This window comes from Salarias fasciatus, chromosome 4 (assembly GCF_902148845.1).
Source record: "Salarias fasciatus chromosome 4, fSalaFa1.1, whole genome shotgun sequence".
Classification (NCBI taxonomy): domain Eukaryota; kingdom Metazoa; phylum Chordata; class Actinopteri; order Blenniiformes; family Blenniidae; genus Salarias; species Salarias fasciatus.
Window position 1 is genome coordinate 3,499,572 of NC_043748.1, and position 26,377 is coordinate 3,525,948.

At 46.6% G+C, this 26,377-nt stretch overlaps 2 protein-coding genes across 2 annotated transcripts in view; both read right to left on the reverse strand.

Annotated features, from left to right (window-relative positions):
- Window positions 1–365: 365 nt before the first annotated feature.
- Window positions 366–7,083, reverse strand: LOC115386661 (mitogen-activated protein kinase kinase kinase 14-like). The gene is made up of 6 exons (XM_030089074.1): window positions 7,071–7,083; window positions 2,330–2,439; window positions 2,092–2,230; window positions 1,905–2,005; window positions 1,714–1,819; window positions 366–376 (listed from the first exon to the last, which is right to left on the reverse strand). The coding sequence occupies exons 1-6, from the start codon at window positions 7,081–7,083 to the stop codon at window positions 366–368; spliced, it is 480 nt and encodes a 159-aa protein (XP_029944934.1).
- A 1,566-nt stretch (window positions 7,084–8,649) lies between these two features.
- LOC115386662 (mitogen-activated protein kinase kinase kinase 14-like) overlaps window positions 8,650–26,377 on the reverse strand; it is a 37,397-nt gene continuing 19,669 nt past the window's right edge. The window contains exon 5 of the mRNA XM_030089075.1: window positions 8,650–8,862. Coding sequence (XP_029944935.1) covers window positions 8,650–8,862 — 213 coding nt within the window. The remainder of the gene's footprint in view (window positions 8,863–26,377) is intronic.

Below are 26,377 nucleotides of genomic sequence, written 5' to 3' on the forward strand. Positions count from 1 at the left end.
GGCGATGTGGTGGGAGAATGAGCGCCCAGATCCCCGATGAGGAGGACGGGAGCTGTGGAGGAGTCCAAGGTGCTGGAGAGAGGCGGCGCAGCCCGGACGACGGCTGTTGTTGAGCCCACGGAGCGCAGAGGCGGAGGACTGCAGCGGCGGCATGCTCCGAGTGGCAGATGCTAGCAGGGAGCTAGCATTAGCTTCAGACCGGCGGAGCTGGATACTGGCGGGATGAGGCTGATGATTAAATCCAGAGAGGCAAAGAGAGCTGACAAGAGTCCGCAGGATGCAAGTCATCGCCCAGCAAGGAGTCCGGTGGAAGGCCGAAGCCTGGGGTCCAGTGTGAGGACGGGCTGTCTGCATGGGAGTGTGTCTCACTGCAAGGCTGTGGGACCAGCGGGGCACTCGTGCTCCCACCGGACCGAACGCACCGGGATCGTTAGATCCTGGTGGACAGTCAGTGGGACAGAGGCCAGACTGACGTGACAGCGAGGGACACCACTCCGGATGATAGAATACAGGCCAGACACCGTTAGATGGAACAGCTGTGTGGAACAGCCACCGGACAGGAGCTGGTGGGACAGGAACCGGCGCGGGACAGGAGCAGAAGCGGTAAGCCAGTTGTTGGAAGTGATATATCCTGATGATCGTAAAAAGTCCTTATCCAAGTTTGTTGGGCATCAAAAACGAGGCAGATAGAGCGTGATCAGGAACCAGGGTAGAGATGACAGTGTTAAATTAGTGGCAACACAGACGGAGCAGCAGCCAACGCGCGCCAGCGTCCGCCATCTACAAAGAGGAAATCATTTCAGCTGAAGAAGAGAAGAAGGTTTTGCAGCCTCAGTCAGAATGCGAAGACGTGATGTTCCGTCACAGATGTTTATTGGCTTGATCAACACCACACCAAACACCAAACACCGTAGAACTAATCACAAAACATAAAACACAAAACATAAAGTGATTAACCCAAATACCAGCATATACACATATTTACAACGGAAAACGCACATACCGCTTTGGCCTGCTTATGGCTAAAGCTGAGTCTTCTTCTGTTCACATCTTGGCTTTATAAGAAACTTTCCACCAGGCAACCTTCTGCCATCAGCTGATCAGATGCGGACACTCCGTCATCACCCGGAAGTGAAACTGAACGGTTAAATACAATTTTTCCCCCTTTCATATAAATAAATAAAGTATAAATTTAATTCTTATCAAAATACTTCAATTAATATGCAAAAACAAACAATATTTACCGCGACTCTTTATAAATACAACATACAAATAAACGCAATATAAAATTACATACAGTGCAACACCGCCACCTGTTGGATTTTAAATTACATTTCATGCACTCACAACACCATCCGTTACAGAAGGTGTTTAAGTTTCAACACAACTGTAAAGAAATAAATAAAAGGAGCTCAAGTATCGACCGGTCTGGGCAGTAAAGGGAGAAAGAAAGAGTCTGGGTTATTGTCATTTGCCTCGTAAACCAGACCCACTTACTCCTCATCCACATTTGGATTTGGAGTTAAGCTTAGTCTGGATAGGAGCCCATTGAAACTTCTTGCAGGGGGTGTTGGTTACTCCTTTGACTGACAGCGCACTTCAGCCAATCAGCGCTTCAAACAGGGCCGGGTCTACGTAGGGGCAAGAGCCCCCCCACCCCCGCTGAACGCACATTTGTGCCCCCCCATACACTTGATATGACCCCCCTGAGACGAATGTCTGGCAACGGGTCTGGCTCCAGACCGGAGTCCTGCACCTCGTCGTCGTGCGCCACGTGCCGGCCGTGCGGGGTCTGCAGTGTGAACACCCTCTCCGAGATCTGGACGGGAGAAACGCACGTGTGACCTCTGACCTCTGCTGACCGATTCGGCGAGACGCGAGTGCGTGACGCTGCCGGTCCTCACCTGATCGCTGATTCCTGTGGCGATGTGGCCCACCTTCACCCGCCGGGCCTCTCTGATGCGAATGCTCCTCCGGCTGAAGTCTCGGATGCAGACGTCCACACCTGAGCCGCCGAGACACACAGCAGACACGTCAGAGATCCACCGTTTGGGAACACAGTTTGATGTGTGGTCATGTCTGACATGGCACCTTCAAAGCAGCAGGGCGGCGGCACTTGAGTGTGGCCCAGCAGATCCACGCTGAACACCGGCGCGTCCGGCTGACTGTTGGAGGAGAAGACGCCGGAGCTGAGGTCGTCTCCGAGGCTCAGGGACCAGCGGCCGGAGTCCTGCGGGCGGGGACAAAACCAAACACCAGACTGGTTATGGTCAGACCTAACAGCTGATTATTTTTCCCGTGCCGTGGATTCACGTGATGCTCTCAGTACCTTCTTGTCCCATGGCTCCCAGTTGGAATACGGACCGCTGCTGAGACAGGACAGGAGCTGCTCCTGCATCTCCGCCGAGTGAAGCTGCGACAGACTGCTCAGGTAGAAATCTGCAGGAGAGCGGTGAGCGGGTTCAAAATACGACTCACCTTCACCCCACGTCAATATGTAGAATTTGTGTTTGATCGTCAGCATGCAGAACCTCCTGGTGGCTATGTGAGTGTTGAGGACCCTCAGGTCCAGAATGGGTCCCCCCCCCCCCCCCCCCCCCGTTTTTCTTGGGGACCAAGAAGTAGGGGGAATAAAAACCCGAGTGCGCCTCTGTTGCGCTCAGCTCCGTGACCGCACCCCGGCGGAGGAGTGAGGCTACTTAGCCTCGAGAGCGGCCGCCCCCGCAGGGCATGCGAGCCGCGTACGAAGGATGCCGTTGAAGAGAGGCGGACGACCGGTGAACTGCAGGGCATAACCGTTTTTCAGTGTCCTGGACAGCCAGGGAGAAAGCGGTCCCAACATAACACGCCACGTGTGAAACCGGAGCGTGAGTGGCTGTACCACGGCCTGAGGGTACAGCCCACCCGTCCTCCCGGCCTCGGGAGACGGGGGCCCCGGCGAAAGGGTTGTGGAGCGGGGGTCCCCTGAATGAGTGCGGGCGGCCGCCAGGGGGCCGCGGACCGGCGCTTTGCTGGGGACAATCCGAGCAGAGGCAGCGCGATCCCGGAGCCTTCCGGGTCGCTGTCCTCGGTGCTGATGTCGGAGCCTTCCGGGTCGCTGGCCGTGGTGCTGAAGCCGGAGCCGGGACGCTCAATAGCGGGAGCCCGGGACGGCAGAGCTCCGCTGCTCCGAGGCTCCGCCGTGACAACACACGGGGAAGCCGAGGGAGCGCTGCCGGGAGCAACACCAATAAGGCCGGGATCGGGACGCTTTACGGCGGACACCCGGGCCGGCGTGAGTCCGCCGCTCGGCGGAGAAACTCCGCTGGGAGCGGCATGAGTGGCGCCGGGGCTGGGGCGCTGCACGTCGGCAGCCCGGGGCGTAACGGCACCGCCGCTCTGACGCCTCGTCATGCTAACAGAGCGGAGGTCGGCGGACAAACGCTGCTGAGAGCGCTATGGGTGCGGCCGGGGCCGGGACACCCCACGGCGGGGATCCGGGCCGGGACGGAGAGAAATGCTCACTCGAGCCGAAGCCGGTGGAGAGTGCAGCCTGGAGCGTTTGCGGGGTGCTGAAACGGGGGAGAGGAGGGACTGCTGCTCTTTGGAAGATGTAACGGGCCTGACGGCCTTTATTTGCATGTTTGCTGGCAGGTGCGGGTCGAGCGGACGGGGCGCTCCGTGTCTCGGGAGCGCGGGACCGTCTGGGTTGATCGGCGCCGCGGGAAGACGCTCCGGTCTGTCCAGGTGCCGGGGTGCTCCAAGGGGCTGGACGCCGCTGGTCCGAGGAGCGACGGCGCTCCGGCGGCGGCTCACGGCGGGGCTGGAGGTGCGGGGCGAGCTGCTGCGAGCCTCGTGCTGCTGCCTCCAAGGAACAAGCAGTGGGACCTTTAAAAAAAAATTTTTTTAAGATGAAAACATGTGAACAGAGGTTCACTCGACTCTTAACCTCTGGAATATTCTTATCGCTCTTCATTGTAGCAGAGGTATTTCAATTGGATGTCAGTTCAGGCACTGGATTGGAGCATCTTTTTTTTTTTAATGATTAGTAATTAAACATATGCACGGTCATTTGAAATAAAAAAAAATCCAAAATAAAATAAATTAAATAGATAAAATAAAAAGTTATAGCAGTGCATCGGCAATAAGAATAAACTACATCAGATCAAACTGAAGCAGAGAATATACTAAAACAGCTCTGCTATTTGTTAATTGGTCAGTATGACTTTCATTACTCCTACAGTATTAGTGCAGTGAAGGCAGCACAAAAGGGGGGGCTCTGTGTGTGTGTGTGTGTGTGTGTGTGTGTGTGTGTGTGTGTGTGTGTGTGTGTGTGTGTGTGTGTGTGTGTGTGTGTGTGTGTGTGTGTGTGTGTGTGTGTGTGTGTGTGTGTGTTGTGGGAGGGAAGGAGGAGACTGGAGGTCTGGACAGGTTTAGCTGTGTGTCAAAGGGGCCGCATGTTTGCCATGCTGCATTGCACACAAGAATAGGGGACAGAAAAAAATCCCAAAAAAGTGCAGTAAATAATAATAATAATATTGCGCATGTTCTATCCGCAAGGAATCTGGTCTTTTCAGTGCAGGAACTACTTGTAATACAGCTTAGCTGCTACTAAGTAAATAAAATGTGCAGAAACGATCGTTCAGTTCTTCTCTTTCACTGAAAAAACGCTGCATCGCATCATTGAACATTTCACCACGTCCTGCCGGCTTTTTTCTCACAACATGCAGAGAGACTCAGCACTTCAGGGGCCCTTCTTCTTCTGTGGCGTCTGTGTAAAATAAGGTTGAACATGCAAACAGCACACCTAGTGGCATGAAGTGCAAATGCAGTCATGGCCAAATCAGGTAGGTTCCCGTCGTGTCATTGTAAATTATACGGGGGATTTCAAGTAGTGTCGCTGATATCCGCCGTCTGCTGGGGCCCCCTACCAGCAACTAACCGGTGAGAGCTCGGAAAGGGCTCCGTGCGGGGGATTTTCGACACGCTGTCGTTGCAGCTAGTGATGGCAATCTGAAGCTTTCTGAAGCAACAAAGCTTTCAACACAATTGTATCGAAAAAAGCTTCAGTACTCGAAGCTTTTCAAATCAGAGCCCAACAGGGACCCCTGGTAGTGAAAGTCAAGGAAAGCATGCCATGTGTCAGAGCTGAATGAATGAATGTGATGTATGAGTAATTACATTTTTTAAACTATTGAATGATTTGTCCACATCACTAAAACCTAGTAGAGCTAATATTTTTATGTCAGCATTTCTATTGTTCATAGGCCAACTTGAATAAAGATGGGGATGAAAAAGCAGAGTGTTCATATGCATGACTGAATGTGTCTGAAGTGACCAGTACATTTGCTGTGTCTCACATAACAAGTCAGCAGCAAGCTGACTTATCATTTGAGACACATTAATTATTTAGGTATCATGAGAGATAGTGGAAGTGAATTGACGTTGGCAGATGCTGGCCACGAACTAAACACTGGACCTAGAAAAATAAATTACAAATGAGGGATGTTTTTTAAAGAAGAGATTTGGTCTGACAAAACAATACTTTACAGATGACATATTGTTGCAACTGGCAACCAACCAGCCCAAATATATTTCAAAGTCTAACATTAAGAATGAACAAAATGTAGGCATAACACATTTGCTCATAACACCCTTGTTGGGTGAAATGAAATCAAATCAAAGTGTTCCAAAACTTCAGAACGTCCTCTTTTTGCCACAGGCTCCATATCAAATCTATATTCACTGTCTCACACTCTCTCTCGACTCACAAACCGCCTCCGCAACCCTCAAACAGCTGCAGCGCCTTTTAAACCTGTGAAGCAGCGGCTGAAGCGTCACGTGGGTGTGCGCGAATGAAGCTTCAGACGTCACGGATCACGTGATTGTCAGGAAACGAATCAAGCTGCGATACAAAGCTCCAGTGAGAAGAGGTTCATTTTTTCAACACATGCTTCGAAGCTTCGGTGTCACGGTTAACATCACTAGTTGCAGCATCTAGTGTAGCGCCTTTAATTTGTCATTGAAACAGACTGATGTCAGCCGTCCCTCGGGGCCCCCTCCAGCTCGGGTCCTATGTGTAGTAGCGGTGCCTCTGGCCGGAGAGAAGCAGCAGCTGCTGCTGCGCTCATTCCACCTCGGATTTAAACAAACAAACAAACAAACAAATTAAAATCCTCTGCAGTGGATTTCACCAAAATAGGGCCTGTGGGTTTTCATAACCCAACAACCCTACGTAAATTACGCCTCTGCCTGGGTTACACGTTACACGTTTGGGGGCCCCCTCGTGGCTGCGGGGCCCTAAGCAGCTGCTTAGTTCGCTTATAGGGAGGGCCGGCTCTGAATGAAAAAGCACAATGAAAAGCACACACACAACTTGAAGAATTCTCAACACTTTCTCTTTCTGAAGCCACGCCTCCCCTGAAGCCCTCTGGCGCCCCCCAGGGGAGGCGCACCTCACACTTTGAAAACCGTTCTATACAGTAAGGGCGCCATCTAGTGTCAACAGCTCAATAGTGTGCAGCTAGCATCCATGAGCGACAGCTGATCCATGGCAACCACTGCTTGTGACGTAAGCATTAAATACAGCAGTTAACGCTATAATAACGCCCCAGGAGGGGTGGTTCAATGGTGTAGTACATTGGCACGAGGTAGGTCACAACTTCAATACACAGGTTCCAATCCAGCCATGGTCTCACTGTTGAATGTGCTTGTCTGTTCCCAGATGTTCACAAGTGACATCTGGAACAGCACGGAAGATGAAGAAGAACAAGGATGAGCATCGACAAGCATCAATGAAATCAAGCACATTCAATAAAAAAAAAAATAATTCATAGGAATAAGCAGCGGGAACTAAAAAAAAAATGTATTATGTATGAAAGTGGTACAAGTGTAGACTTTCTGAACAGAGGTTCAGTTCACTCTTAACCTCTGGAATATTCTTAAAGTTCTTCATTGTAGCAGAGGTATTTCAATTGGAGAAGGTTGTTTCAACATTTCAATCAATGAGGTAGAAATATATTATTGGTATTCCACATCAGAGGCAAATCATTACTTTCTGTTGAATTTTTGGACTGATAATCTGTGCTCACAATACTTGGACATTCTTCTCAGTACTCTGGCATGAAAAGAAAACTACAAAACTTCAGTCTAAGTGTGTTCAGCTAAATCAATTAGCATAAGTTAAATTACCGAAGTTAAACAACTCTGCTGTACAATCAACAGATCTCAACATCTTCTACGTACAAATACATGATCTCCGTGTTTCAACTTGGTTTAGGGTTACCTAAGCAAGATGGTGTGATGTGCTGCGGGCACATGGTGTTTTTTTTACGTAGTTTCTCTTTTATTTTTTTCCGTTCAGATATTTAGTGGATATTTATTCAGTTTTGTGTTGTGTTGCTTTTTTGAAGTAATTACCTTTTTCCTTTTTTTTCGGTGTTGATTGGAGCGAGTCGCGCCGCCGCGCTATAAACAGCAGCGTGGAGGCGGCGCTCTTGGTCGGGTCTCTCACTCCGGGTTTGTCTCTCTCGCACCTCGTTACACCTGCCACGCCAGGTGCGCTCCCCGGCGCGCCTTGGACTCCGGCTCCGTCGGGCAGCATGTTGCTGGCCAGGGCATGCTAGCCAGCTGGCCGGCGTTGTGTTTTCTCTTTCCGTTTTTTCCCTTTTTTGATCGCTGCCTTTTTCCTGTCCAGGTGTACCAGCCGTCCCGTTTTCGCTGTTCTTTTGATCGGGTTTAGTTTTTGTCTTTAGTTTGGACGAGGGATCAGCTTCGACGGCTGCATAGCAGTCGGGCTGTGAACTCGTCTTTTTCTTAAGTTTTCCTGGCGCATCTGGGCCTCCTCTCGTTTGATACTTTGTTTCTTTTTTGATATTATTTTTGGGGCACGGGCGATGAGGGTTCCCTTTCCTCCAGAGCCTCGTCAATTTCCAGCTCGAGGACGGCGTCTCTGTGGAAAGTACTAAATAAATGTTTGAACCCTCATCCGGTGTTTGTCCTGTGTCCTTGAATAATATGTGTGACTCTCTGGGTCATAACAGATGGCGATTTGACCCATCTAAGATGGCGATTTGAAACCCAGCACAGCCAATCCTGTCCTGTTTTCCTCTGACATCACACCCTTACACAAGTTAAGCACCTCCCAAAAGAATGTGCAACAAACGCCCCTCGACCAATCACGGTTAGAGCCGCAGGGGCTCTTCTGATTGGTCAAAGATACTGGGAGCGGTCGAGATTCCTTTTCAGCTCAGAACAGAGACAGACGAAACGCTGCGCCCTCGCAGTAGTGCAATTATGCGACACTCCGAAAGGATTATCAATGGATACTCAAACATATAATCCAAAGAAAACATAGAAAAATTAGCATTGACTAGCAAAATCCTGCCTACAGCACCTTTAAGTCTCGGAGACTTATTAAATATTCATTAAGTTGTAAAACAGGATGATCAAGTCATTTTAAATGTAAAAACGATGAGCAGAAAGAAATCCTCCACTCGCTGTGCACAGTTCAATGTTTATTGAGTTCATGTAAACATGACATAAAAAAGCACAACTTGTAAACATCTCTGGAAGAAAATCCACCATGACACTGAAAGCTGAAATGTAACAGCAAATGTTGGCTGAACAGCCCGAATGAGAGCGCAGGGCGCCAGAGATGAAGGTCACACCTCAATGGCTGATCTGAGGCCGCTGCCTGGGCGGAGAGCAGAGCTGCTGGCTGGACCTGGTCTCCAGCACCCCGTCTCTGATCCTCCACCTCCAGCTGTGGCTGGAGTCTGGGGCGGAGACGCAGCACAGCTCCACGCCAGAGTCCTGCACCTCGTCGTCGTGCGCCACGTGCCAGCCGTGCGGGGTCTGCAGCGTGAACACCCTCTCCGAGATCTGGATGGGAGAAACGCACGTGTGATCTCTGACCTCTGCTGACTGATTCGGCGAGACGCGAGTGTGTGATGCTGCCGGTCCTCACCTGATCGCTGATTCCTGTGGCGATGTGGCCCACCCACAGCGACTTGTAGGCCTGTTCAGTCACATGGTAGACATCAGTTGATTGATTGATTGATTGATTAGCCTTTATTCATCCCACAACGGGGAAATTCACATGTATACAGCAGCAAGAAGGGCAACGATTTCAGGCAGTGTTACACTGAAATAATCCTATAGCTCAAAAACAATATCCGACAGAATATAAAAATAGAATATAAAATATAAAATATAAAAATAGATTCATATTGCACATTATTACTGCTAAGGTGACTAGGTGCCATTTCACATTGAGTACACTAAAGTGCCAGATTTTCAGACTAATTGGCTGTTGTGGAGTCTGATAGCAGCTGGGAATGAACGACCTGCGGTATCGCTCCTTCCTACACCGCGGGTGTAAAAGTCTGCTGCTGAAGGAGCTGCTCAGAGACCCCACAGTGTTGTGCAGGGGGTGAGAGGAGTTGTTCCTGATGGATGTCAATTTATTCAGCAGCATCCTCCCCCCCACCTCCTCTATGGAGTCCAGTGGACAGCCCAGGACAGAGCTCGCTCTCCTGATGAGTTTATTGAGTCTCTTCCTGTCTCTGTCCGTGCTGTCCCCTCTCCAGCAGACCACGGCGTAGAAGATAGCAGAAGCCTACCACGGAGTCATCAAAGGTTCTGAGGAGGGTGCTGTACACTCCGAAGGACCTCAGCCTCCTTAGCAGATGGAGACGACTCTGGCCCTTCTTGTGCAGAGCATGGGCATGGGTGTTGTCGGTCCAGTCCAGTTTTTTGTTTAGGTGAACACCCAGAAATTTGTAGTTATCCACTACCTCGATGTCCACCCCCTGAATGTTCATTGGAGTGGGCTGTGATGACTTCCTCCCAAAATCGATCACCATTTCCTTTGTCTTGCTGGCGTTCAAATGAAGCTGGTTTAATTTACACCAGCTGACAAAGTCTTTGATGACCTCCATGTACTCCTGGTCATTCCCCCCGTAAACACATCCAACAATGGCTGAATCATCTGAGAATTTCTGGAGGTGGCAGTTTGTGGTGAAATCTGAGGTGTAGAGGGTGAACAGGAAGGGTGAGAGCACCGTACCCTGAGGGGCACCTGTGCTGCAGAGCACCACATCGGACACACAGGTCTGGAGCCTCACATACTGTGGCCTGTTGGTGAGATAATCCGTGGTCCATGCTGCCAGGCGTTGGTCCACCCCAGCTCCTTCCATCTTCTCCCTCAGTAGTGATGGCTGGATGGTGTTAAAGGCACTGGAGAAGTCGAAAAACATGACTCTCACAGTGCTCCCAGGGTTCTCCAGGTGTGACAGTGACCTGTGCATCAGGTAGATCACTGCGTCATCCACCCCAATCCCAGGCCGGTAGGCAAACTGAAGGGGATCCATCTGTGTGCTCACTAGGGGTTGTAGATGTCTCGGGAGGATTCTCTCCATGGTCTTAATCAGGTGAGAGGTCAGTGCTACTGGCCTGAAGTGGTTGGGTTCCCTGGGACGAGGAATCTTCGGGACAGGGACCACACAAGAGGTCTTCCAGAGGACTGGTACCTTCTCCAATTCCAAGCTTAGGTTAAAGATGTGCACGGCCACCCCACATAACTGATCCGCACAGTCCTTCAGCAGTCTAGGGCTGATACCATCAGGACCTGCAGCCTTCCTAGCCTTGATCTTCTTAAGCTCCCACCTCACCTGGTCAACTGTCAGGGAGAGGGGGTTAGGGGGCTGGTGTAGATCAGGTGATGAAGAGGGCATGCAGTGTGGGGGAGGGGGGGCTGGCCAGGGAAGGTGTGAGGAGGTTCCATTTTGAACTGTGGGGGTAGGCAGGCCTGGCCCAGGAAGGTGTGAAGTGGTGGCAGGGCGAACAATGGGGGGAGGGGAGGCGGGATTGAATCTGTTAAAAAACAGATTCAGTTTATCTGCCCAGTCCTTGTCCCCATTGACTAGGTTTCTCCCCTCACCTCCTCCGTGGCCTGTGATGTTCTGCAATCCTCTCCAGACGTCCCTGGTGTTGTTCTGCTCCAGCCGCTCCTCCAGCTTCCTCTTATAGATGTCCTTTCCCCTCCTGATGATCCGCTTAAGTTCCTTCTGGACACTACGCTGTTCCTCTCTATCCCCCGATCTGAAAGCCTGCTTCTTCTTGTTCAGCATGGCTTTGATCTCAGGAGTCACCCAGGGTTTGTTGTTAGGATAGACCCGCACCCATTTGGATGGCACAGTGTTCTCCACGCAAAAATTAATATAGTCCGTAATGCAATGGGTCAGATCATCAATGTCCTCCCCGTGTAGGCTGCAAAGTGCTTCCCAGTCAGTAGTCTCAAAGCAGTCCCTGAGCCTGTCCCTGGACACCTCAGACCACTGCTTCACGTTCCTCCTCTCAGGTGGCTGTCTGTTCACCACTGGGGTGTAATCCGAGACCAGGAGGACAAGATTGTGGTCTGAGTTACCCAGCAGGGGGAAGGGGTGATGAGGAGTATGCATCCTTGATGTTGCATACAACAAGTCCAAAGTTTTATTGTCCCTGGTGTGGCAGTCCACATACTGGGAAAAGGTGGGGAGGACCAAAGACAGTGATGCATGGTTAAAGTCAGCAGGATATGAGAAGTAAGAGATTGGGGGTGCTGAGTCTGCAGCCGAGAGACAACAGAATGGATCTGTTCAGTGGCCACATTAGCGTCGGCCGATGGGGCGATGTACACCGTTAACACGAGGACACAACTTATTTCTCGCGGGAGGTAGTATGGCCGGATGCCAACGGCTAACAGCTCCAGATCTCTGGAGCAGAGCTGTTCCTTGACAGTAATGTGACCCGGGTGAGCCCATCTCTCATTCACAAACACAGCGAGTCCTCCTCCTTTCCTCTTACCACATTTCACAGCGTCACTGTCCGCCTGCACGAGCTGAAAGCCATCCAGGGTGACTGTGAGAATCTGGAGAAAGTTCATTCAGCCACGTCTCCGTTAGCATCATCAGGCTACACTGCCGGTAGACTCCCTGCAGCCGGGTTAGCGCCGTTAGCTCATCCATCTTGTTGGGTAGAGATCTGACATTCCCCATGATGACCGACGGTAAGCAGGGTTTATATCGTCTCTTCCGCTGTCTGCGCTTCACACCGGCTCTGCAGCCTCTTCTCCTTCGCCGTATATTCACGGGGATCACCGGTCGTTCCGCATAGTGAAGCCGTGCACAGCTAAGGGCTAACAGCTGATCCCGGGTGTAAACAACGGAGCCGTGAATGAATGGGTTTCCCAACGCCGCATCAAAAACTCCAAAAAACAGCAAGAGACAAACCACGATTGCAAAACAATTCACATTCATGGTTGCACACTTGGTAGAAGGCTTGATGTGGCACAAACACGCAACTAAAAACTACTCATAAACCTACTTAAATACATTATACTGCCTAAACAAGCTAAGTAGCTGCTGCAACAGGCTGCCACTAAGCCGGCGCCAGGATCCTGTGAGTGAGCAGAAACAGAGAATGAGGCAGGGCCGGGTCTACGCAGGGGCAAGAGGGGGCAGACCTTTCGTGACGTCACCCATATAGTTCTCAACCGCCGTTCTGAAGACCACAAGTGAGTCCAGCAGGACGTCTCCACATTGAATATTTGAAACCGGATGTAAATGTGATCGGTCCAGTCCGTCACGTGACGGCATCACAGGGACAGAGGAGGCGCTGTGATAGGGCGATTTATGCAAAACTTTAACTCGTAATATAAAATCAACAGATGATTTATGTGAAAATCAGAGTGTAGTGAAGCCAACACGGTGATAGGAACTAGTGATAGAGACCAAAATATGTTCTGAAACTGGGCGCTTTATATGTTTATTTGCACTCTGAAAATCGGCATTTTTGAATGGGTTCCAATGAGACCGGGACTCTTTTTGAAACCAGCATCATCGCTCCCTGCTGGAATTTATCTGGAATTACAGTTTTTTTGCACTTCCGCATTATCTTCATGATTTATGACCGGAGGTTGGCGCCTGGGTGCAACGGACATTTTTGGACAGCTGCTCCCAAAGTGCAACTTTTCGAAAATCGTCTGTCTGCATGGGAACGAGGAAAAACAACACTTTGTGGCAACGTTTGGGCGGAGATGCTGACGGCTAACCACGTCGTTTTCCGCGTCTCCGTGTAAACATCAAACCTTACTGAAACAAATAAGCTAAAACTTTGCGTTTTCACCTGAATCATCGTCGTGTAAACGAGACCTTTCCTCTCTTGGTTCTCAGAAATGGACAGTCTGTCAATCAAAAGACGTTTCCTGATTCGTTGCTCCTGACTGAAGGTGTTTTACTCTCGTCAGATCAGACTGAACATTTCAGACTCTGGTTCTGTCTCCGTCTCTTCGTGCTGGTTTGTGCTTGAATGGTGACCGAGCTGCCGCTCCTCAGTGTGTGTGTGTGTGTGTGTGTGTGTGTGTGTGTGTGTGTGTGTGTGTGTGTGTGTGTGTGTGTGTGTACTCGTATTTCTATCCTTGTGGGGGCCAAATGTCCCCACAAGGATAGGAAAACCTGGAACGATGTGCCTTGTGGGGACCTTTTTCCGGTCCTAATGAGGAGAAACAGCGTTTTCTTGGCCATGTTGTTGTTACTGAAAAAAGGAAAAGTGCAAAAACCATTTCTTCAGGGTTAGTCTTTGTGTAACATTTCATTTGGGGGTAATCTTATTCATTTGTGTTTGTTTATTTCTAACTCTGTTTACCGCAATGTTTAAAGATGAAGGTTCCGGGTTTGTATTGTTGTCAGGATGGAATTGAGAGGCGGTGAAGCGAAGGACGTGGAGACGGGACGTCACTTCCTGGTGGAGGAAATCAGCGGGTTGGAGCTCGGACGGTTTGACAGCACGGCTGGCGGGACTTTTCTCGGCGGTTTTCAGAGCGGGGGTCTCGTCGCTGGCTTGCCAGAGATGGCAGCCAAATGGGGAGACCTGATAAACCAGAAACTGATTGAGGACATTACGGAAGATGAAAGTGAAGCAAGTTTGGCGAGAAGCAACAGCGACAGCAACGTGACTGTATCGATAACAGGTGATTGTATGGACGGACAGGGTGATCTGAACCCATGGCAAGTGGTTAATAGGAAGAGGAAAACTAGAAATGCGCAGTCAGACAGTCAGTCATCTGAATCGGAGGTCGAAGAGGCTACGAGAAGAGCTAAAACAAGCCGGGATGAGCAGTCTTCTGGGGATGAGCAGAATGAGTGGAAAGTGATGATTACATTTAAAGAAGATGTTCAGTTCCACCCGATTAAAATGGCTAAACAAGTCAAAAAACAAATGGGTAAAATTAAGTTTGCTAAGTTTCTGAACAACAAGCGGCTGTTGATTTTTGCAAATAATAAAGCACAGAGAGATGCGTTTCTACGTCTGGATTATTTGTGTGGTAAAAAGTTAATGCTCATGTTCCAGGGAGTGCTGCTAAGCTGAGAGGAGTGATTCGGGACGTCCCTCTAACAGTGTCCATGGATGAAGTCATTGCAGAAGTGAAAGGTGGGAAAGTGGTGAAAGCGGAACGGCTTCAAAGAAGGAAGAATGGTGTTAAAAGCGACAGCTTACCGGTGGTACTGGATTTCAAAAATGCTCTTCCTAAACATGTTATTGTGGGATTCGTCAGTTATGAAGTCAGGGAATTTATTCCAGCTCCTCTCAGGTGCTTCAAGTGTCAAAGATTTGGGCATACAGCTTCACAGTGTAGAGGGAAACTGAGATGTGCCAGATGCAGAGGGGAGCATGAGTATGGTAAATGTGACAAAGAGGCTCAAGTTAAATGCTGTAATTGTGGTGGGGAGCATAGTGCCGCCTATGGTGGATGCCCAGCCCAAATCCAAGCCAGAGAAGTTATGAAGTATAAAGTAATAAACCAAGTGTCTTATGCAGATGCAGTCAAAAAAGTGAAGCAAACTGAAACAGTCGGTCATCCATCTGCTACAGTGTCAAACCCTTTGCCCCCTCGCAGACTGCAAGTCTCAGGTCCGCCTGCGCCGCTGAGACAGAGAATGCTGGAAGGTGAAGAAGGTTCCAGAAGCATCAATAAAGACATGTATACTGTGGACAAGGTTAGCCTGGTTGCCTTCATATGTCAAGTAATCGAAGTGGCAGTTAAAAGGGAAAGAAGAAGGGACAGAATCAGTGGCGTGATGGAGGCAGCAATTAAGTTGCTAGCGATCAAAGAAGGAGAAATTAGGAAGATAAATGAGTTGGTTAAATCAAATGATGGAAATGAGACTACTGCTGATTAGGGTGCTAATGGTGTTCCATATTCTACAGTGGAATGCCAGGAGTTTAATTGCAAACGGTCAAGAATTCAAAAAGGTTATTGCAGATATGGAAAAGACTCCTGATGTCATTTGTGTCCAAGAAACATGGTTAAGACCACACTTGGATTTTGTTCTTCCGGGTTACGCAGCAGTTAGGTGGGATAGGAAAGAGTCTTCTGGTGGTGGCTGCTTAACATTTATTAAAGACTGTATGGCTTTCAGGATGGCGGGGGCTTCTAGAGAGAAGGAATGTGTAGTGATTAAGGTGTGCAGCCCCAGAGGTGATGTTACAATTGTCAATTTTTACAACCCATGCAAGAAGCTGACACAGCAAACGTTTCTGGACATATCTGCTACAGTGGAAAAGCGAGAAATCTGGTGTGGAGACTTTAATGCCCACAATTCTCTTTGGGGAAGTAAACACACAGATTTAAACGGAGAGGTGATGGAAGAAATGATGGAGGAAAGGTCACTTGTCTGCCTGAATGACGGCAAAGCAACGAGGGTGGATATAGTAAGAAACTGCGAGTCATGCTTGGATCTAACATTGGTCTCTGGAAATCTAAGCAACCTCTGTGAGTGGACTGTCCTGAATAATAATATAGGTAGTGATCATTTCCCAATTCTTTGTTCAGTTAACTTTGAAGTGTATACTCAAGAGAGTATTTTAATGGATAGATGGTGTTTGGCCCAGGCAGTGTGGGACAAGTTCCAGACATGTTGCTTAGAGCTCTGTGAGAAGCTGACTATGTAGGGAGATGTTGAGCAATGCAATGGGAGCATTTCTAATATGATTCTGAATGCAGCTTCTCAGTCTATACCTAAAAAATGTGGTGGATATAAGAGAAAAGTGGTCCCCTGGTGGAACGATGAATGTACAGCCGCCATCAAAGACAGAAATCGTGCTCGTAGGAACCTAAGAAAGGGTTGTAACCAAGACAGCATTTTGGAATATCAAAGGAAGGTGGCATTAGCAAGGAAAGTTATCAAATCTGCTAAAAGGAACTCCTGGAGACAGTTCTGCTCTACAATTGGAAGTGAGATCAAGCTAAAAGAGGTGTGGGCAATGGTGAGGAAGATGCTGGGAAAGAAACAATGTAATAAAATTCCTGTCCTAATAGATGGAGATTACCGGGCTGTCACAAATAAAGAAAAGGCTGATTTACTGGGGAGAAAGTTCGCAGGTGTTCATAGTGGTAGTCATCTGGATCAGGTTCACGGACTGAGGAAAGAGAAAGTCCTAGAGAGAAACCCAGATGTGACACAGAAAAAGAATAGGGAGCCTACTCCGCTAGATATGGACTTTCCTATGGGTGAACTGAAAAAAGCTCTGCTTGGAAGTGGCTTTTCAGCCCCTGGGCAGGACCAGTTATGCTATGCAATGTTTAGACACTTCCCTGATGAAGCACTGAGCTATGTTCTTAGGCTATTTAACAAAGTCCGGAGTGAAGGCAAGCTGCCGAGGAGCTGGAAAAGTTCAATTATTCTGCCATTCAGTAAACCTGGCAAGGATTCAGCTGATGCAGGAAACTATCGTCCTATAGCCCTAACGTCTCATTTAGCAAAGTGGATGGAAAAGATGATTGTTGACAGATTATCATATTATCTGGAGCAAAGAGGCCTGTTCAGTTCTTATCAATGTGGATTTCGGAGAGGGCGGGCGACAACAGATGCCCTGGTGAAAGTCAGTAATGAAGCAGAAAAAGCTGTTAACTGTAAAGAAGCGATGGTTATAGTTTATTTTGATATAGAAAAGGCATATGATTCTATGTGGAGAGAAGGATTGCTTATAAAACTGGGAAGCATAGGTATTGGAGGGAGATTATATTACTGGATTCTTGACTATTGTCTGATCGCCCCTTTAAAGTAAGGGTAGATGATGCAGTGTCAGAGGAATATAGCACTTCTAATGGAATCCCTCAAGGTAGCTCTGTTAGCCCAATATTGTTTAATATAATGATCAATGATATTTTTCGGAATATGGGCAGTGGCATAGGATCTCTGCTGTATGCTGACGACGGCGCTATCTGGAAAAGGGCCAAAAATGTTAATTATGCTGTTGATATAATTCAGGGTGCCATTAATAAAGTTGAGGAATGGTCCTACAACTGGGGCTTTAAATGTCAGTGAGTAAGACGTGCTATATGATTTTCACAAAGAAAAGGAATATTAGAAATATTAACCTGAAAATATATGGTCAAAATATTGAAAGAGTTAAAGAATTCAAGTATCCTGGACTATGGTTTGATGAAAAGTGCCTCTGGAAAACCCACGTAGATAAGATAGAGACAAAATGTAAAAAGGTATTAAATCTCATGAGGTCAATATTGGGGAGCAGATAGACAGTCACTGATAAGCATCTCCAGAGCAATGATTCGGTCAAGCTTTGATTATGGGTGCATTGTGTATGGAGCAGCGGCTTGTAGTACTCTGATTAAGCTAGACAGGATCCAGTATAGAGCTCTCAGGATCAGCATTGGAGCAATGAGAACAACCCCCATAAACGCATTGCTGGTGGAGGGAGGAGAGACTCCACTGAGTTTAAGAAGGAACAAACTATCTCTAGTTTTTTGGGCAAAGTTAAAAGGTTCAGGAGCAGACCAGCCAGCAAACAGCGTGTTGAATAACTGCTGGGAGTACTTACAAACTCAAAAATGTAGAGGCTTTGGGTGGACTACAGATGCTGTAGTGAGCAAGTATGGGCTCAGTGAACTGGAGGTTGGTCCAGCACAGGTCTGGGGCTCAGTTCCCCCTTGGATTCTGCCTTGTCCAAATGTAAATATCAATCTGATTAGCAGAAGGAATTACTGGAGTGGGGTTAATGGTGCATCTCTAGTTGAAGAATATGTAAAGAAGAATTATTATAGCTACCTAAGTATATATACGAATGGATCAAAAGATGTAGCTACAGGACGGGTGGGAGCAGGTGTGTATATTCCTGAGTTTAGTATTATAATTAGCAAGAGATTATCTAATAACCTGTCAGTATTCACAGCAGAGATAACTGCCATCATTCTTTCGCTGCAATGGGTTGAGGAGGTCCGGCCTGACAGAGTGGTCATCTGTTCAGATTCAGCAGCAGCTATGGAAAGTCTTACTGCTAAGGAGACTTGTAGGGACGATTTATTGCTGGAGATTCACACTGTGCTCCTCAGGTTGCAGAGAGCTGGTTCAGTTGTTTCTTTTTGTTGGGTGCCAGCACACATAAGAATATCAGGTAATGAAATAGCAGATGAAACAGCAAAAAAGGCTCTAAAATTAAAAGATGACAATGTTATTAGAATCCCAATGGGTAAAAGTGAAGCAAAATCGATGATAACAGCAACGATACAGCGAGCATGGCAAACCATTTGGGACAAGGACAGGAAAGGGAGACATCTGTACAGCATCCAAAGCTCAGTAAGAGTGGAAGATATGAAAGGAAAAGGCAGGAAGGAGGAGGTGGTGTATTCACGGCTAAGATTGGGTCACACAGGGTTGAGGAAAACTTTGTATTCGATAGGTAAAGTGGACTCAGATCAGTGCGACGTGTGTAATGTTCAAGAAAGTGTGGAACATGTACTGATGGCGTGCAAAAAGTATGAATCTCAGCGAAGAGTTTTGAAGGACAGGCTGTATGAATTAGAAAGGGGATGGAGCCTACAAGGTGTGTTAGGTAGGGGTAATCACAAAGGCGTTAGGGCATTAATGGGGTTTATAAAAGGAACAGGGCTGTTCCACAAGATATTAGGGTCTGGTTTCCTTTTTTTTTTTTTTTTTTTCTCGCGATTACGGTGATGCACCTAAGTTGTTGGTCGCCACCCGCCATTGTCCCAAGGAAGAAGAAGAAGAAGAGTCTTGGAAGTGAAGAATAAAAAAGTGCTGAAACCTGTCCTGCCGTTTTGGTATCAATTTATTTAGCACGGAAGACAGCAAAAGAACCGACGGACAGAAGATATTGTAACCCGCTTAACCCACTGCCCTGGAGACGGAGAAGATGGCGATTTTGAAGGGTTACATTTGTTTTGGTGTGGGTTAGGGTTAGTGTAAGGGTCAGGGTTAGGAATTAGACATGAATGGCAGTCAATGGAAGGTCCCCACAAGGTTAGAAATACGAACCTGTGTGTGTGTGTGTGTGTGTGTGTGTGTGTGTTCTCGTATTTCTATCCTTGTTGGGGCCAAATGTCCCCACAAGGACAGCAAAACGTGGAACGACGTGCCTTGTGGGGACCTTTTTCCAGTCCTAAGTAGGAGAAACAGTGTTTTCTTGACCATGTTGTTGTTACTGAAAAAAGTAAAAGTGCAAAAACATTTCTTTAGGGTTAGGCTTTGTTGTGGTGTGGGTTAGGGTTAGGGTAAGGGTCAGGGTTAGGGGCTAGACATGAATGGGAGTCAATGGAAGGTCCCCACAAGGATAGAAATACGAGACTGACCGTGTGTGTGTGTGTGTGTGTGTGTGTGTGTGTGTGTGTGTGTGTGTGTGTGTGTGTGTGTGTGTGTGTGTAAACCGTCTGGGTGTGTTTGGCCACCTCCCCCCCTCGCCGTGTCTTTTCAGTGGACTGTACATGATGCTGCAAACCGCCTGGTCCTCCAGAACCCCGGGAGAACCCATGCAACGACCTTTAAGAAGACAGGCCAGCTGGCATGTAGTCCTGAAATTATGGGAGAAAAGTGAGTTTGATTTGTTTACATTACGTTTACACATTACGTTTACACACACACGCACAGTTTTCATTTTTAAGGATATATATGTAGGTATAAACAAATATTTGCATATTTATTGCCAAAGGCTAAATGATATGACGTGTTTTGTGTTCTCACATTTGGAATATAATGTTATGGTCGTCACCTGTATTACTATCTGGATGATTTTTGATAAAGTAGTTGATCATTTTTATGACTACTAAGTGACTGTCTTCTGTGCCTTTTTATGGTTAGAATTCATGGTTAACTTTTTATTACGATTTGGAGTCACTGAGATGTGTATTTGTGTATTCTGAATAAATAAATGGTTCAGCTTTTGTTGTAGATTTTGGAGGTGCCTTAAAAAAAGGTGATCATATCTCTCTTCTTCAATAAAACCAAATACAAGCCGAGTGTTTCAGACTCCTTCTGTCCATCTTAAATGCGTTTAGCTGGAACAGCAGTGGAATGTTTGAGCAGCGGTGGACACGAACTGGCCTGATGAGAAGAGTTTTATTGGCATGAAGTAAATTCCACTCCCTCCTCCACTCAGCCTCATTATTAAAATCACTATGAGTGTCCTCCATCACTGTCTACCAATCACTCCCAGCATGCACTGCGAGAGAGAGAGAGGCCGACAGAGAGCGAGAGAAGAGTTTGTTCATATGGAGGAAGATCAGAGAGTTCAGGAAAAATAAGCAGGTTTTTAACCAAGGAGAAGGGGTTTTGATGTGATTGATTCCCTGGGAGGGCTTCACTCTGCAATCTAAAACTTTAAATAATCTAGAAATTATATTGATTTAAAAAATTAAAACCAAACTAAAGCAAAACAATGAATGTTTTTAAAAGGGGGAATTCATTTAGTAAAAATAAATTCCTGATTATATTAACATTTGGTCACAAGACAAACTGTCTTGGCAGAGTTTTCCCATTGTTCATCTGAGAAAAGGCTTTCAACGTAGCATTGTGTCAGACGAATCAAATAAGATGGCTGCTACTGACAACACAGCAAAGCGTCCATTGGTTAAAAGAAATAATACTCTGAGCAGTTTATCTAGAAACGTTAATCAGTGTAGCAGTATTTGTACTTCACTACTAAATTTTCAGAACTCTTTCCACCTCTGGAAGTTTGTCAAAATAAATTTCTATTTTTCTGTCTTCAGTCGTTGAGCAGTGGCCAGAAGATCCACCTGTCAACCGTTTCCTGGATAATGCTGCAATGCATGTGATTCAGGCCTGTATGAGAAAACTGATTTCCCCAAGACTGCCAGCTGCGTGCAGGGTCAGAGGTCACTGCTGGAGCCATTGACAGGTTTGAGGAAAACCCTGAGGATGATTATTCAGGGTTAAAGAAATCAGACAACCTGTTTGCAAGGCAATCTATTTTTTTTTAAAAATGTTAACCTGCATGGTATCTGTTTTAAAATGACATGAAACAGCTCAGGAATTTTCAGCTTATTTTAAACCCTCCAAAGTAAACTGAAAAATAAAAAAACAAAAACAGCTCTTTCAGTGGTTCCTCCTCATCAGCTGGTTTGTGTGTGCTTCCTCTACAACCCTGAATAAATCCTCCTTGAGCAGCGTCAATGGTCCGTGTACCTTAAGGCCATTTGTTTTCCGGATTGATATGGGTAAACGAAAAACGGAAAACCATTCGATTTCCGATTTCCGTTTGGATTAAGGTAAACAAAAAACGGAAAACGAGCATTTATCTGATTGCTTATTATGTGTTTATCAAACGAAAGTCGGGAAATAAAATATGGCCGTTTTTTTAATTCAACCATTTCTCAAGTTTGCGCTGCTGGAAAACCAGAAGTCGAGCTTTCTCTTCTTCTTCTTCTTCTTCTTCTTCTGCTGCTGCTGCTGCTGCTGTTGCTGCTGCTGCATCCTCTTTGCTTTTGGTCCTCCACTCTCGACACCGAACTATTAAAAAAAACGCGCATTTTCTTTGGAAATGTCTACGATTATACCCACTTAATAGTGGACATGAATGTCAGCGGCATGACTGCAGGTGAAATCTCTGCACACCTGTGCAGTCAGTTTCGCCCGATCCGGGGGTTTTCAGACAGAAATGTCCGAAGATGGACCTCCGAGTGCGGCTTTGTAGGTAAATAACAGGGTCAACTACAAAATCAAGGCCTGCCTGACACATCTGTGACCAGGAAGTCCTGGATATGCAGGATGGGGTTGTCAGATTCTGCGTCTCAGCTCTATCATGCCAGGTCACCAGTGTTGGCGTCAGCCGGTTTGTGGAGTCCTGGAATGCTCACAGAGTTCTGGTACTTTCATTTTCATGCCCCTTGTTTTAGTTTGTCTATATTCATGACAGTTTGGTGAAAAATAGTGACCAGTCACTGCAGATCTTGATTATGATGTACTGCTAATAGGCTGTTTCAGTTGCTCATGTGTGGCTCTTGTCCCTTGAGTCCTTTTTGTAACCCAGTGCAGGAGGAGGGATCCCCAATGTTCTGGCCTCAGGTGGCTGTCCAGTCCAGCTTCCTGAGAACCTGCTGCCTTGTGCCTCTTTTGCAGCAGACTGGTTTGATGCAGAGAGAGGCTCTTCCCTGACCAGGGTCTCAGGTTTTGGAGTCGACCCTTTCACAACAGAAGAGGCGAGACAACAGGCTGGAACAGGCGACATCTCTCCCCTGTTCGATGGCATCACCAATGACAACCCAACGGCCTTTCTGGATGCTCTGCAGCACCTCATCCGTGTCAGCAGTGAATGAAGATATCAGAGGACAGAAAAACAGCGTAGAAGTTTGTTCTTCCATTAAAATTCCTTGAAAAAGAGTTTGGATGGCTATTTTTTCCTTTTTGCAGCACAAGATTAAGACAAGGTTTGTTCATGAATTGAGAAAGGAATCAAGAACCACACATTTAAACAAAACCCAGGACATGAAATATCAATATATTTATTCTTTAATATTTCAGACAATGACATTACAAACATTCAAAAATTGACTGCAACAGCAAGATAAACTATGTACATTAAAAAAATGAGAACTGCAAAAACATGAAAGTGCATGAGAAAGGAGAAAACATTAATTAACTGATCTGCTTCACTGCTTCACACAGGCTCCACACCCCACCAGTGAGCACCAGCAGGTCTAAAACATGGGCTCATCCATGACAGCTCTAAATACAAACAAACAATTCTAATACAGAAATATCACATTTAAACAGTTCATTGAAAATTATACAAAGTGTACATTAGCTGAAGGTTGTATCTTGCACTTCACAAGTCCCTGTGTTACTTATCTTCTACATACCTTTACAAACCAAGCAGGTGAAAGCTGCCACTGCTGGCTGGACATCAGCTTCCTGAATTTTCTTCATGGCCATCTCAGATAGCTGATTGATGTTATCTGAGATGCCATGGAGATTCTCAGCAGCATTTTTTGGCTCATCAATTTTTTTCGATGACATTCCACAGATGGCCGTCTGGAGCCCTTCGACTTATATGTGGGAACAAAAAAGAAGCAAATCTGACGGAATAAACTACTGTTCAATTGTGATTCTCTGTAAAGTCGGCTTACATGTTGGTGAGCCTGGTGGTGCCAATGATGAACCGCTCCTAAAGCTGCTCCACTCTCCTCTCACTGGCATGTCTGCCTTTAGAAGACAGGAATTTCCTCCCGTATGTTGGCCCAACCTATCAATTCCATAAACACACAATTCAGTAAGTTGATGGAAATGACACACAACAGCAAATAGAAAAACATCAGGTTGTTAAGAACGACAATAATACATTTTTGGATTGTATTATGAACCAGTAACCAATATACAAAATGGTATATTTAGTTAATTAGAAAGTGTAAATACCAAAGTGTAACTGCAAACAACCCTACTGATACTGAGAGCATTTGCAGTCTCACATTGTTTCTTTCAACGTGATGAATGAGATCTGAGTCAGCAGAATCTGCAGTGTGCTGCTGCTGCCAGTAGGTGTCGCTGTAAAACTGCAGTAAAATCACTGAAAAGCAGCGATTTTAATCATACATATAAATTAACGAGGTTTGTCGCTACTTACCTCGGCAGACGCTGAGGTGACTTCGGCCTGGAGTTGGTCATCCGACACAAAGTGGGAGAAGCCGCACTCGGAGGTCCATCTTCGGACATTTCTGTCTGAAAAACCCCCGGATCGGGCGAAACTGACTGCACAGGTGTGCAGAGATTTCACCTGCAGTCATGCCGCTGACATTCATGTCCACTATTAAGTGGGTATAATCGTAGACATTTCCAAAGAAAATGCGCGTTTTTTAATAGTTCGGTGTCGAGAGTGGAGGACCAAAAGCAAAGAGGATGCAGCAGCAGCAGCAGCAGCAGCAGCAGAAGAAGAAGAGAAAGCTCGACTTCCGGTTTTCCAGCAGCGCAAACTTGAGAAATGGTTGAATTAAAAAAACGGCCGTATTTTATTTCCCGACTTTCGTTTGATAAACACATAATAAGCAATCAGATAAATGCTCGTTTTCCGTTTTTTTTTTTACCTTAATCCAAACGGAAATCGGAAATCGAATGGTTTTCCGGTTTTTGTTTACCCATATCAATCCGGAAAACGAATGGCCGTAAGGTACACGGACCGTCAACACCTGGACTCGTCATCTTTGGTTCTTTCCACCAAAAATTCCACAACAACAAACAGAAATTTTTATTCTTTTTTTTTTTTTTGTGACAAGTGGGGCTCAGACTGCAGCGTCATTTCCAAACTGAGAGCTGATTGGCTGCTGCCGATGTAGGCGGGTCCTGATCTCAGCCAGTAATACAGTCCTGATTAGTGATTGGCAGATAGAGGGAGACGCTAAAGCTAAGGCTAACAATCGGAAGTCAAAATGGATGAAGGTCGTTATTTAAAAAACGAACCGCTGTGCGCCTTTCTTTAAAGTGAGTCCGCAGCTTTGGTGAGTGAAAGCATATTTAGATATGCGCGTGCACACACACGCACACACTAATAGACCGCATATAAGAACTTTTACAATTGGTATAAATCTATGCACGCGCTACTCAGCACGGAGCATGCGCAGAACAGCTGGGTGTCTCCATGACAACCAGGAGACTGTTGACATCATCAGAAGATGAGAGCTTCCTGAGGTCCTCTGATCGAAGGGTTCATTCTGTCCGTCTAGCGATCGAGCGAGTCGAGCAGCGTAGTTTTGGTGATTTTTGGTGTCTTTTCAAGACTTTCCTCCAACGATTATGGAGAAATCATTCTCCGGAACCTGAATTCCACCCAGGCTGACCAGGCCTACAGGCCACGGGTAAGACAAGAGCATTCAGTTCTTACAAACACAACTCAAAACTGCTTTATCGAGTCTGTGAAGAAACTACACCAGCACTCTTTTTCTGAGTGTCACATTTCTTCCAGACTACAGAATGCATATTTATCTCTCTGTTTTCCCTCTGCAGAAAAGTTTGGATGAGGATATTCAACTTCGTCCACAGGGTATGGGGTCATGGGCAAAGGGATGCCGTGGATGGACTCCAGCTGGCATCTCTGGTAAGCTCTCCTCGATGTCTCTCTTTTTTTTTTTGTGATCAAATATTTTATTTTATTAGAAAAAACTGCATACGTATAATTACATGGTCACAAAATGCCCAAGGCACAGAACACGCCAATGAACATAGCACAAATATGAACAAACAACGAGTGAGAAGGAAAAAAAGGCAAACAAACATGGATACAGGATATAGGGAGGGGGTAGACATAAAACACAGAGGACAAACAAACACAAGGACAGACAACTAGTTGACACATCCGGTGAGGTACAGGTATGAATAATGAAGAACATCTTTGAGTCAGGATAGAGGAGAGTTAGAGCAAAAGCAATATTCGTTTCAAGAATTCAGCGATCCCAAGGCAAGAGTCCAAAGTTTTCCTCTTTGAGGCTCCATTAATACGAGCTGTAGAGAGTGCCATGTATACGACGTCCAGAAAGGAAAGAGTCCAGTTGCGGATAGAGAGGTCATGGGGAGATTTCCAGCGAGTTGCCACCATTTTCTTCTTGATTTCTCACTTTTATTGAATCAGAAGATGAAAATTAGCTTCTAGCTATATCTGGTCTGTGCAATACATTTATTGTGTAATGTCCTTGTCAAATAAATAAATACATAAGTGAATAGAACACATGCTTTAATTTGGGCTGTCAGTTTCAATCGCATTAATTGAAATTAATTAGTTTCTGTCTTTTGTGAGATGTGCTGCTGCATCTGAATGGTGATAATGAGGCTTTTCCTTGATTGATCTCTTGCAGAATCAAGAGTCTCCCAGGCCGCCGTCCCCAAACCCGACCATGTGGATGAAATCATCCAACTGCGCCCACAAGGTCTGGGGTTATGGGCTCAGGGATGTCGTGGGTGGTCTCTCGCTGGCGACTCTGGTAAGGTCTCCTCCTGAGCTAAGGAAACTCATCATGGAAGAAAACCTTTTTTTTTTCTCTCAAATTGTATGTAAAATGTATTTCTTCCTTGATTTCTCTCTTTTGTTGAATCAGAACACG

Bases quoted from the DNA above. Each gene is read 5' to 3' on its own strand.
- LOC115386661 (XM_030089074.1), bottom strand. The intron at 2,231-2,329 runs GTACTGAGAGCA...CCCCGCCCGCAG, and splicing joins GGGAGCCATGGGACAAGAAG to GACTCCGGCCGCTGGTCCCT. The intron at 2,006-2,091 runs GTGCCATGTCAG...TCGGCGGCTCAG, and splicing joins GCCGCCCTGCTGCTTTGAAG to GTGTGGACGTCTGCATCCGA.